At 31.2% G+C, this 13,351-nt stretch overlaps 1 protein-coding gene across 1 annotated transcript; it reads right to left on the bottom strand.

The window, feature by feature from the left end:
• Window positions 1-9,012: 9,012 nt before the first annotated feature.
• LOC107454862 (speckle-type POZ protein B-like) lies at window positions 9,013-11,571 on the bottom strand. Its single transcript, XM_087151021.1, has 2 exons — window positions 10,119-11,571; window positions 9,013-9,114 (listed from the first exon to the last, which is right to left on the bottom strand). The coding sequence occupies exon 1, from the start codon at window positions 11,347-11,349 to the stop codon at window positions 10,366-10,368; it is 984 nt and encodes a 327-aa protein (XP_087007147.1). The 5' UTR covers window positions 11,350-11,571; the 3' UTR covers window positions 9,013-9,114; window positions 10,119-10,365.
• Window positions 11,572-13,351: the final 1,780 nt, after the last annotated feature.

Raw genomic sequence — 13,351 nt, 5'->3', positions numbered from 1 at the left:
AAAAGAAATAAATTACTCATGACGAAGAGAAAAAAAATACTTAAAAAGATTTTAAAAAAAGCTTAAAAAATATGAGGAAAAGATTAAACAAAAAAATGATCGAATTATAATAATAATAAAAACATCATCAGATTACACAATGATAAACATTCATAATTTAGAACGGACAACTAAACTGTGAGAAAAAAAATGAAAAACATTTTTTTAAAATTATGTATTCAAACATATTTTACTTTCCATTCCATGACTGAAAAAAAAGTAAAATTTTCCACATTAACTATGGTTATATGTCGTAATTCCAAGAAAAATCTTGTTTTTAGACATTTGTGTGGCCTATGGATTCCTAACGAGCATCAAACATTATCAAAATTAAGTGTTCATTCTATGGAAAATTTAGTGTTTATTCACTGGTAAGAACTGTTCCTTCACTTGGTCATCTTACTACTTATTATTTAAACCACCAAAAGCTTAAAACAATATTATGTAAGTTATCTAACTTTTTTTACATAATTTGCATTTAATAACAAATATGTCGAAACCATCGTTTAGCTAAAATTACAAATTTTGAAATTTTTATGAATTTTTTTTAAAGGCAAGCTAAGCTTAAGTGTTCCTTCATTGTTTAGTTTACCCTATAAGATGTTGAGAAATTTGCGATGTTGTGAGAGATGTTTAAAAATGTTGACTACGTATTTTTATTAATATTTATAAAATATATATTCAAGAAATTGATAAATATATTATTCCAAATCTATGCATACGTATGTATATTATTGAAATTGTATCAGTTATTGAAAAACAAAATAAAAAAAATAAAAAATAATCACATTAAATAAGCACAATCTGGTGTATTCTATCAGAAGCACGCTTTTTTAAAACTAGACATTTGTTGAATAAAGTGTTTTTTATTCAAAATTCTTTACTAAATTGCAAATAAATTATTAAATGACTAAAAAAGAAACATCGTATTTTATAGTGTGAAAGAAATAAAAATAAAAAGATTAGCAAACGATTATTAGCGAAAAAAATATGAATGAAATTTTACGCTACGCGCGCGAAGTCAAGTTCCTCCCAAGTTTATCACATTTTAATATTAATCGCCCCAATTAGTTATTTCTTTATTGTCGCCAAATTATTTTTTTAAAAATAATTAATTTTAATTTTTCTTAGCTTCTAATAAATAAAAACAGTTGAAACTTTAGATTTTTCAATTGAAAAATATGTAGATTAATATGGTATAAAAAAATTCATACCTTATAATTCAATATTTTTTCATCCTCACTTTAATTAAATAATAAAAAATAATAAATAATTATTAAAAATTATTTTTTGCATGAAATTATCTTTGGGTAAATGAGTTTTATGAGTGGGTGCAATTTGTTTTGAATTGCTTCATTAGTTTTGAAAATATGACTGAAAACGCAAAAAGCGAAATTAACATTAAGGGGTACGAACTTTGAATCGCTCTCCTGACCAAACTATGGGGGCCACATTTCCCAGATTGCGGCTACCCCCCATATTTTGAAGATAAGAAATCCAAATATGTAAAAAAAAATGCATGTTTATTCAGAGAAAGTACGTTTTTGTGTCTGATTTCGTAACTTAATTAATAGTTAGCACTAATTAATTAGCATATTTGAGGTCACCCCCAGGAACCATTAAGATTGACACTTAGTTCGTGAAAATCCGATCATTAGAACGAAAGTTATTCAGGGTGATTCGTTTTTTTTTTTGCGGACTGTACATACATCTAGTGTGGCACCATAAGTTCGGTTATTTCTCCAACGATTGGCAACACTATAGTTATTCATTTTGTTAGGTCGTCTTAAGTAATAATTTAAAGAGTGAGAAAAAATTATATATTCTGCGGAATTTAACTGAAGACAAGAACATCAGACCAGTAGCAGCATAGTATTGCAGTGATGCAACATATTCCCGACATCAATAGCATGTACGTAATCTCATTTCCATCATATCTGCTTAGCTAAAATTTATACTTTTACAATATAATCTTATCACCCTACTGCATGTAATTATTACATAGTCAGAACCTCAATGATCCAAATGAATACTCCTTTACTTCATTTGCATTCCACAACCTCATCGAAACACCCCACAGATCAAGTTCAAGATGAATAAGAAAAGGGCCGCAAGCGGTCTCAGGTGCCCAGATATTTTATACAGTTTAAATTAATATGTCCTGCAGAGCTGCTGCTAGCTGCTCTATCAAAACAAAAGTCGGCTGTCATAATACGTATGCATGTTTTTAATTATGTAATAAGGATATTTCTATTTCAATATTTCAGTCAATTAACTAATTTTATAACATTAAATTTATATCCTCTTCTGTTCTGTTCCTTACCCCTATTTACATCTATTTTAAAATTGAAAATTGCACGTGGTTGCTCTTTATGTACATATATACGTATATATACATATTTACGTATCATAACACAATTAATTATTATGTAACTAATTAATATACAAGTAATAACTTGTATGACACAATAAATTAATTTCAGAAAATTATATGTAGTTTATATTATTTCTTACACAATTAATATCAATTCTAACACATCTAATTAACTACTTATAATTGTATGTAAAATTACGAAAACAAATGTTTCAGATAGCTTAATTTAATAAGGGCAATTTTATATTTTAAGAGTATTTTTAGTAATATTTAATCTCATCCAAGGTAAGTTGATCCTTTAATATATGGATTATTGTTTTATTTCACAATTAAATATTACGATTCTTACATTAAACAATTAAAACTGCATTATGGTATAAATGATTTTGTTATAAATTCATATATGACTAAATTAATAAATTAGGAGCCGGTTAGAAACTCATCTTTTGTTAAAGGTTTGCGTGAACCGTACGATGAAATAGTACGATGATACTTGTGCGTGCTTTAAATGTTACCGAAGGTTCGTATGACCATTTAAACCAATTGTTATTGAAATTATTGCCTCCAAGATTTAGTTTTAGAATTTCATCGGAAACGGGATAAAAATAAGAATTGTGAAGTTCCCGAAATAATGACATTTTTAAAAAATGGGGTCGACTCTAGAGAAATTTGTGAATCTGTACTAAGTAGCCCCAAATATTACGAAACTAAACGCACCCCTTTTCAAAATTATCAGAGGACAAGCGTATAAAAAGAATTACTCTAAATCTGATTCAACTTTGCATACTCTGCCTGAAAATATTTATATTTTTTTGTGGTTTAATAAATTCGCATCATTCTGTTGATTGTAAAAAATTGGATATTGAACAGAAAATTAGGAAACTTACGTCTGACAGTCGATGTTGGGTTTGTTTCAAAAGGATTAATTATCGATTGGACCTACTTCTCTTTGAAGAGAGAAGGCCTTCGCACGAACCCGATTCTTAGTATTTCCAAGGAACAACCATAAATTGTGGAATTTGGGAAAAATAAGATTTGTGTCACAACGTTAGGACTACAAAGGATGGGATTTTTAGTTTATAGTAACTCGTAACTCGTGCAAAAGCCTTCTCTCTTCAAAGAGTGACTAAATGGATGACTTCTTTGTTATTAAATTATTCGGGAAGTAACCCCTCAAATCCCCACCCTTTTGCACAGCATTAAGTGTATATTTCCCATTTTCACATATTTACAAAAATATTAGGTCAACTTCCCGGTTATAAGCAGAGAAATAAATATGTTTGCTTGCATATTTGCAGTTTATACAATTGCTAATAACAAAATATCAGCTCCCAGAGGGGAAAATTTCTGAAAACAATGAATAAAAAAGGTGACTGACGTCTGCAGCGTACCTCACAAGCACTGCGGGGTTAATAAAATAATGTTGCAGTTGATAAAGTTTTCACTCTAATTCGGGATCATGGAAGGATTCATATATTGTTTTTTTTTTTTAAACCAATTGGATTCCAAAGACTATTGTGGAAGTTCATGCAATCTTAAAGTGTTTATACGTATGTATAAATAGTTGTGCATGCAATGTACAACTCATATCTGTGCATGCATAGTGTTTGTATTAAGAACAACTTTAAAGAATTGCTTTATATTCAAACGTAAAATAACACCCAAATTTCAACTGGATTTTTAGTAAAATATATTTCAAAATGTATGAATTCAATACTTTTTATAAAAATTTACAGACTGTAATTAACATTTATGATTAATTTTTTATGATTAAGATATTCTCATTAACAGTTAAAAAAAAAAAAAAGCAATGGTTAAAATCTGCAGTGTAAGATGCGTATGGATTAACCAACCCTTCGTACTCAAAGTCCTTCGAACTGTTAAAAAAATGGAAGCAACCACTAACATTTTAAAAGAACTTTTGCAATCTTACTGTAGAGGCTGTTGGTTGCGACAGCTGAGATAGCATGAAAAGCCGAGGTAGAAGGATCGAGGATTGGATCGAAGGTAAGAGGACGAACCGGAATAGTTCCTGCGCGGATGAATACCGGTGGAGGAGCACAACCGGCGGCCAAGGCAGGGAGAGAAGAGGCTGATGTCCAGACAAGCGACTAGGGACTGGACGATTCCGTAACACAAACGGACTTACAAAATTTAGAAAGAGAAAGAAAGGGGAAAATGAGCTCGATATTGGGAAAACGTTGCTGGTGAGAGCATTAGCTTAGTAAAATATCGCCTTATTTTAGCGCCAACGTTGGAAGCCAAATTTTAGCTGGGTTTCCTGAAGAAAAAAAACTTAACTAGGGTCATCAAAAAAGAAAGAATTGATTATTAGGCTTTACAGTGAAGACAGAATGGAGTTCTATTTTTTTTTTATCTTTAAAGAGCGTTTTGATGTAGAGAGGTACTGTTGACAATTATCGGTCGGGGTTCCAGCAATTCTGTACAGCGTGAGGGGGGAGAGATCGTGAAAAGAATTCCGTGTATAAACCGGGCAGTGGCACTGAACCTTAAAAAAACATCAGCGTAGGTAGGGTATACCGGGCAAATGTATACCGGGCAGTGGCACTTAACTAGACCTAGTATATATTTCGGACATTTACCAAAGGTCTAATCATACTAGGTCTAGTTAAGTGCCACTGCCCGTTATACATTTCCCCGATATACCCTACACTGATGTTTTTTTAAGGTTCAGTGACTGCCCGGTATACATTTATCCGGTATACCCTACACTGTTTTTTAAGGTCAAGTGCCATTTCCCGGTATATATTTGCCCGGTTTACCCTACACAGGCGTTTTTTAAGGTTCAGTGCCACTGCCCGGTATACATTTATCCGGTATACCCTACACTGATGTTTTTTTAAGGTCAAGTGCCATTGCCCGGTATATATTTGCCCGGTATACCCTACACTTATGTTTTTTTAAGGTTTAGTGCCACTGCCCGGTATACATTTGTCCGATACTCCAAACACTGATGTTTCTTCTAATCTATCGTCAGCAAGTATTAAAATATCTATTGTATTGTTACGATTTGAATAAATTTTGAATAAGATAAATAATTACAAATGAGTGAAAATATAAAAAGTGATCGTAATACTTAAACAGTGTTCAAATGAATTTACCTGATCCTTCGTTCCAGAAGGATCTTCATGTTCATGTGGTCTGATGCTGTGTTAAGGAATATGAATTGAAGAGAGTTCATTCCAGGAAATGTTAGAAACTTTATTTTTTACTTCTCATCATGGGTTCATCAATGCAGGTGGCTCCGGACAGGTAGTGTTAAAACATAAGGGATCCCCAGGATAAAATCTTAGACAAGAAAAACTTTTCTTTCGAAGGAAGATGAATTCCAGTTCTCAGAAAATCAAATCATCTGAATTGTGCCGCATGCACAACCTGGCTGTAGAAATCGCGCCAAATCATTGGCGACAGGAACACGTGCCAAGCCTCATCTTTATATTAATGGAATGTGATAGTGTCTTGAAATTAATTGATTAGATTTTAACTTAATGAGTCTCCATAATTATTTTTTGCAAAAAAGGACAATCGCTGAGCAGGAAGGTTAGAGCCTTGAAGTTATTAAAAATGAGAGCGATGCTTCTCTCTCACGGTGGCTTCCCCGACTGACACCAAGAAGGCACGCGGAAAGGAGCAAAGCGCTAGTCGGTTAAAGTTAAGTTGGGAATAATCGATATAGAAAATCAATCGATCAATATAAATGTAGTGATAGGCTATTGCAGTTAAAAGAACGAAAACTGAAAAAAACTATTCAGGAGTAGAAAAGCAACGCGCGTGTGATGTAGCAACATCACAATATCGAATAAATGTAATTATATCCACGTATAAATTAATATCAAATCGGATGTAATAAATATTTCAGACATTGACCAAAGCGACTGTGTGATTGTATACAACCACCGATTTCTATCATTCGCAGTAACATGCACATTATTTACAAAATAACCTAATCAAGACGTTTAATTCCTACTTTGACTAAATAGCATTTGTCATTCTATATAATGCCTAGACATTATATACAATGCCTAGGGACAGAATGTAATAGTGTGGGCGAGGTTATCGACCATGCCAACCGTCATCTATCAGAAGGTACCGCTAAATTGAATCAAGTTAGCATGTCTTATATATCAGTGAATTGATGTTTAATTTTCGTAGTGGTAGTTACGCTACATAATAAGAACAAAACAATAATAACACTAATAAAAACAAAAACATAACGAAAAAATTCAACAAATAAGATATTTTATACGAGTTCGAAAATGACAGCAAACGTTGCAAAAAATAAACAAATGCGAACGGTGACGGCAAACCTTTGAAATTTAGCCACTACGCCATGGAGGCGAATGAAAAAATCCCCAATATTCTCAGTGCAATTTCCCTATTTTTACTCATCCAACGAAACTCTTACGTAACTTTAGGGTCAAGCTGTGTACCCCCTATGGGACCTATAATAAATTCCTTCGGTAGGGTACACTATACCATGTTAATGTAATACCTGGTCCAATTACAATTTTATAGATTAATATTAAGGTCTGATATTGAAGTTTTTAACATTATGGATTCGTCCTACCCCTAGTCGCTTGTGATGTCCAGTACTTAAGGAGATGACAGTTTGCCTTCGAAAAGGGTTGTTGTGCAGCGTCCGAGACTTCGTACCGATATTCCGTTTCTACCCGGTGACGCCCACCTGCAGTATGAGATATTTACAATCGAAAGTTTAAGTTTTAATTGTTCTTTTAATAGCAACTTTTAAATGTTTTTTAATGAATAACCTGTTAATTGGAGTTTGTGAATTTTTCTTGATGGGTTGTTATCTTTTACTATTAACGAGGATGTTTTATTGCCATATTGTTTATTTTGACGTCTTACATTCCCATCACCGAAACCTATACTATTACTTTATAAAATCCGAGGATCACTGAATGAGTCCTAGTCCTAGTGTTTAGATTTTACTGGGCACCTGGGCCGCGAAGCGGCCCCTATCCCATTCATCTGGAATTTTTGAACAGTTTTGGTTGAGCAATGAGGTAAGCAGGCAATGGAGTTTCTTTTATGAATGTTTCAAGCTCTTTGCTTGAATAACTAAAAAGGAATCAAAAATAAATTGAGCAGCTTGCTCTAAACTGTGTTTGTTTGATTTTGGAGTTGTTCAGAATTGTATCAGCATGAGTAAACGTTATTTTCAGAAAGGTTGATGAAATTATTTGTTTTGATAGTTATGATATGAGGCGTCGGAGGTGAAATGTGCAGCTATTGGTCTGTAGTTTTTATCTTTGATATAATTTTCAAATTTAAAGATTTCATTAAAATTTGCTGTTTTACATTCTATGGCTTTATCGAAAAAATCTGCGTTTAGCTTGTATATATGCTGTGATAGAGTTGGTATTTTTAGGTCTGCATGTATATTGGTATTCCGGATGAACCATCTTGCACAGGTTATTTTTCCAAGGATCTTGTTTTGGCATTGGTTTAATTTCTTCAGTAGATGTTGAGGTATCGTTGTCCAGGCAGGTGAGGCATAGGTAAGTATTGGGCGGATAATTGCTGTATATAGTAGCTTCTTTAGTTTAAGTGACATATTCTGATTATATATTAATGGTTGTATGGCTATTATTGCTGCATTTGCTTTATCTATTGTGCTTTTGATGTGATCATTCCAGGTGAGTTTGCTATTGATTATAAGGCCAAGATAATTTGCTTTTTTAACTATTGGTATGTTGAACATTTTTGGTTGAAGTTGTGGAAGTATTTTAATGCTTCTTTTTTGTATAATTAATATTTGTGATTTTCCAGCATTTACTGCAGTTTTCCATTTTAAGCACCAGTCTTCTATTTCGTCTATATGGTCTTGTAGTTTTTGAAGAGCATGATTTGGGTTTCTGGATTTAATAATAATACCGGTATCGTCTGCGTAATAGGCTGTTATGCTGTTATAATCGGCTTTGTTTATAGGAAAATCATAAGTGTATAATATGTATAATATCGGTCCCAGAGGATCACTGAATGAAGTGGTAACTAAACATTAAGATAATAAAAAATTTCACAATTAGAGTGGTGGATAATTTAGATAATTTACAGGTGACAGTAATGACTGACAGTCGCCTCTAGAGTGCAAAGGGTTAAAAATATCTCTTTAAACGAGTAGCGAGCAACTCATGGGAGCTTTTACACTTGCATTCATATGTATGTCTACTGACATTTGTATGTCTACTTTCAGCCACGAAAGAATTTTTACCGTTCCAGTCGTATGCCTGCTATAACAGTAAAGAACATAACCACTGAAAAATGCTGCATAACTATTGAAAAATACTGTTGTTACAAAATGTGTTCTCTTATGTCGATAGTACTTGGAGATGTATATAATATTTTACGAATATTTTATTATTCTACTGAATAATATTTTACCAATTGTGTTCAAGCATATATAAGTACCTTTTCTTTATCGTTCAGTGTATTAAATTTGTCAGAAAAAAATCCCTTCAAGTAGAAACTTAATATGACCCAATAAGATTAAAATTATTGAATTTTTTTAAAAACAATTCACATAATTAAAAAAATAACAATAAATTATATAAACAACATTTGCTGTATGTATACAATAATTTTATTTTTCCCTTTCTTTTTTACCATAGGTAAAAATTAATTTTAATCATACATTTATGAAGTTTAAAGAAATCAACCCACTCCTACGTTGAAAATTGTACGCAATATGGAGTTAGCATTATATAATAGCATTAGCCATTTATTAGCAAAATTTCAACATCCATGTTTCTTGCAGTAAACTTCCCACAAATTTCAGTTTGCACATATAATATTTGAGGAGTTCATTTTGAAACAATTTAGTAAAAAGATAAAAAGTTATGGTATATTTATGAGTAAAGATAAATAGTAAACACGCTCAAATATGGAAGTTTTTAGATTTCAAAACATTTACAGAATTAATACAGATTTTCAAAAATACAGATTTCCAATTTTACTACAATATAAAAGAGGTAATTGAACTTCTTATTTTTTCTAAAATACTTTTTCTTTCAAAACATGCAGTTCTACTTTAAAGTTAATCTAGACTATTTTGTAAAATGTAAATTTCTTTGTAAACACATTTGATGTCAGTTTAACACATTTGGTGATAATTTAAATTCAAAGTTTAACTTTATTCTAAAAACATCCATTATAGAAACTAAGACAAAAATAACAGATATTTAATTTAAAAGAAATTAATTGAAAATAAAGGTGTATTTTAAAAAAAAAAACGATTATGCTTAATGGTTTATTTTAAAAAAAACACACACAATAAAATACATAATGTGTTTCAACTGTCATTTCAATGTTTACATATTAAATGACCATGCTAGTTTTCAAATAAAGTATGGCAGTTCAATTAAAATAAAGTAATATCCAAATTATATCTATATCAGGATAGCCATGCGTGACTTAATTTATTTAGCACTGTTAATTTCAAAATAAATATTATATCTGTATACTAGAAGCTATTAATTTTAAATATATTGTAATAAAAGTGAAAGCAAAAACAAATACTTTATACATATAATTACACATATAACATTATTGGTCATTATCATTATATTATATATTATCATTATGATTGTATTATTTACACTTATATTGTTAATCATTGTTTTCATTGTTATTTATCACATTTATCATTGTTTTCACTCTATCCTACGAATATATATAAACTGTTAATTTTTAAAACTTACTGTTATATTAATATTCATTTATATCTCAATTAGTTATTTCTCATTAAAAATATTTGGTTTCAACAACGAGTGTTTTAACTATCTTTACAACTACTCAACATGGTTAAAAAAGAAAACAAATACCGTATTTTTTTACAAATATTATAAAAAACATATCTAAGCAAATATGGCTTGTAGCTGATTCGAAAATTTCATTTATAAAATAAAAACAATTTATTCCTTTTTAATACCTGGAACACATAAACGCATAAGCAGTATTATATCATCTTTGCTCATGTCTTTAATAGACTCCATGTTTACAACAGACGGAAAATTAGCACTTACTAACTGCACGACTCCGTTCCTAAAATCTTCATCATTATGACGATTTGCCAAAGTGAACAGGGAACATGCATTGTTGGCATCGAGATTCCGCAGCAATTCCTCACTGCAGTCGTCTCGTAAAGACATCACTTCATACTTGTCAGCAGCGTAGTACAACTCCATGGCTTCATCAAAATTGCACTTTTCCATTCGACCAGTGTACAAAAAATGTATCAGTTTCTTAAGTGTTGGTGCCCCAATATCTGAAATGGCAACCGCATTTTCTGCGGCTTCGATTGAATCGTGACTAAACATTCTGTAGAACACAGGGGAACGAGCTTGAAGAATAATTTTGTGAGCTTTGATGCTCTCTTCCGCCGTTGTGAGTACGATGTCTGTGTTGAGACCTTCTTCCAGAACCTTCATCAAATCTGAAGAAATTTCATCCCTTCTTTTCTCGTGGGTAACATTCAATGTAGGGTAATAGTCGTTATTGAACGATTTTGCTATACAACTAACTATTATCGGATATTCAGTGGTATTTGGTATACTTCTGATATCCTGTCCAAACAAATCAATCTTATCTAATGCGGTGAAATCAATTATTGACTTACTGATACTCTCAATACATGAATTGTTCTTGTCAAATATTGTAAGGACATAATTTCCATTTCCCAAAGGTTTGGGATTATGTAGATAAAAAAAAATCTGACCCAACACATATGCTTTTATTTCAAGAAATGAGTTTATTTTTTCCGCACCTCCAAGGTTGAATTCAGGACTTCGCAAATCACTGGAAGGTCTAAAATCAGACTCTTCAAGCTGCCACTCAAAAAACAAGAAGTTTTTAGAATAAACAATTAAAAGATTTTCACCCCGTGTCATACGAATCATCTTGATGCTGCAAATAACACTTGATTAAATTTCTAAATCGAAATAATAACTTCCTTTTCGAATGAAGAAAAAGTAGGCGTGAATTCCTAATTAGATAAGAGTTTTTCAAGCAGCAGTTTGTTAATACGAATATCTAGTGGGAAAGCAATAACGCAACTAGTATCTAACTCAAACACCAATTGAAATTTAAAAATTACCCATAAGGCTTAGCGAATGACGACTGACTTTGATAAAACACTCTGTTTCATTCAATCGAAACTAATTTTAATCATTACGTCAAAGATAAAGCTGTTTCTTATCTTTAAATATCCCAAATAGAAGAGAATAAACATGAATCATTTAAATTATTTATTCGTTATATATTTTTATAAATATATTTCCCAGTCAAAAAATCGTGAATTTCGCCGTCGTTGTTTTTGGTAGTTCAAACTTAATGAAAACATTTTGCTTTGTTGCGCAGAAAGAATTAGGAAAAAAAAGTATTGCAGTGGTGTAGAAACATGTACAGGGCGTACGGGTACAATTGAATAAAAATAAATAAAACTAGTGGGCTGCGTCCCCTGCTCGCTAACGCTCGCCAACCCCCGAAAATATACGCAATCTTATATGGTTTGCTTCGCAAACCAAGCTCGCTTCGCTCGCTACTAACTTAGGTACATTGCAAATGCACAAAATTCTAAGAATTCAAATCCATATAACAACTTTTTTTTTTAAAAAAAAATTACATCTTTTTAGTAAATACTAAGTCAATAAAATAAATTTGAATTCAAATAAATGACATGCAATTCGTTAAACCTATTAGAAATGTGCTATAGTATAAAATCTTAAGATAAAATTTCTAAAACTGATATCTCTTTAAAAAGGTTAAAATTTTAGCTATAATTAAGTCTATTAAAAATTGAAATAAGTGAATTGCAATGGAAAAACCTGCATAAACAAATAAATTCTAGTAAAGCAAATAAATTCGTGATATAAATCAAAATTTGTCAAATAAATTCGTAATATATAAATTCGTAAAAAAAAAAAAAGATTTCGACAAAATACTAAAATAGAGATCTATCTACAAAGACTACTCACTTCTGCCTTGCTTATGCTCTCTCTGGTTATTTCAGTTTCCGTTTTTAAAAGCGCTATATGTTGAGCCATCTCAGCTAGATTTGGCATGTGGCATTTTTAGCGGCAATCATTGGTCGATTTTCTAGCGTTGCCATTCGGAGAGTCGTAATGAGGCTTTTTTTTATCGCCGTGTAAGAGAAATATATATATAGATTTGATACTTAGTTCGAAAATTGATTTTAATGCTTCTTTTTACCTTTTTTGAAATTCTAATTTGTTCTAAAGTTGTTTTAATGTTCTAATTTGTTGTTGAGTTGTTTTCTGTCACACTTTAAGTACTGTTTTTACGCATAGTATACTGTTTTTACGCACACTCGGGAAGTGCCAGGGGTCGCCAAGCATTCAGGAGGCCCTTGAGAATCATACTTTTCATAAATTGTGTTAAAAAAAACTAAGAGTAAAATTATTGCATTATACATTTTTTATTATAAATATATTCCCTCGTAAAAAGTGCGCATTTTTTCTGTAAATAGTGATTGATTGTCATGCAAACACTAATAATTTGAATAGTTTATCACCAGTAAAACTTAAAAAGTCAACCGAAATCTATTTTTTCACATTAAAATGTTCTTAAGTACTCAACTAATTTCTCTAAATATGCCTGACCACCACCAACTCCGTTTAGAGTTTATAATTAGTTTAAATAAAGTAATAATTGAACGAGTTTAGAATTACAGAGCACTATGGGACAGCAAGGTTTAAACTAGTTACGTCTGATGTGCTTCGCGAGATGTTTTAATAATTGACTAGTGTGACGAAATAATTCATACCTTCTGAATTTTTTTCACTTGTTATATCCTTATGTCTTTTTAAATTTAATCTTTTCATTAGCTTCTTCGTTTTGAAAAATATTTTATTATTTGAGGACTGCAACTGTTTATCATCT

This window comes from Parasteatoda tepidariorum, chromosome 9, assembly GCF_982258835.1.
Source record: "Parasteatoda tepidariorum strain Cologne lab strain chromosome 9, Ptep-v5.0, whole genome shotgun sequence".
Taxonomy (NCBI): Eukaryota; Metazoa; Arthropoda; class Arachnida; order Araneae; family Theridiidae; genus Parasteatoda; species Parasteatoda tepidariorum.
This window is presented reverse-complemented; position numbering and strand designations above follow the sequence as displayed.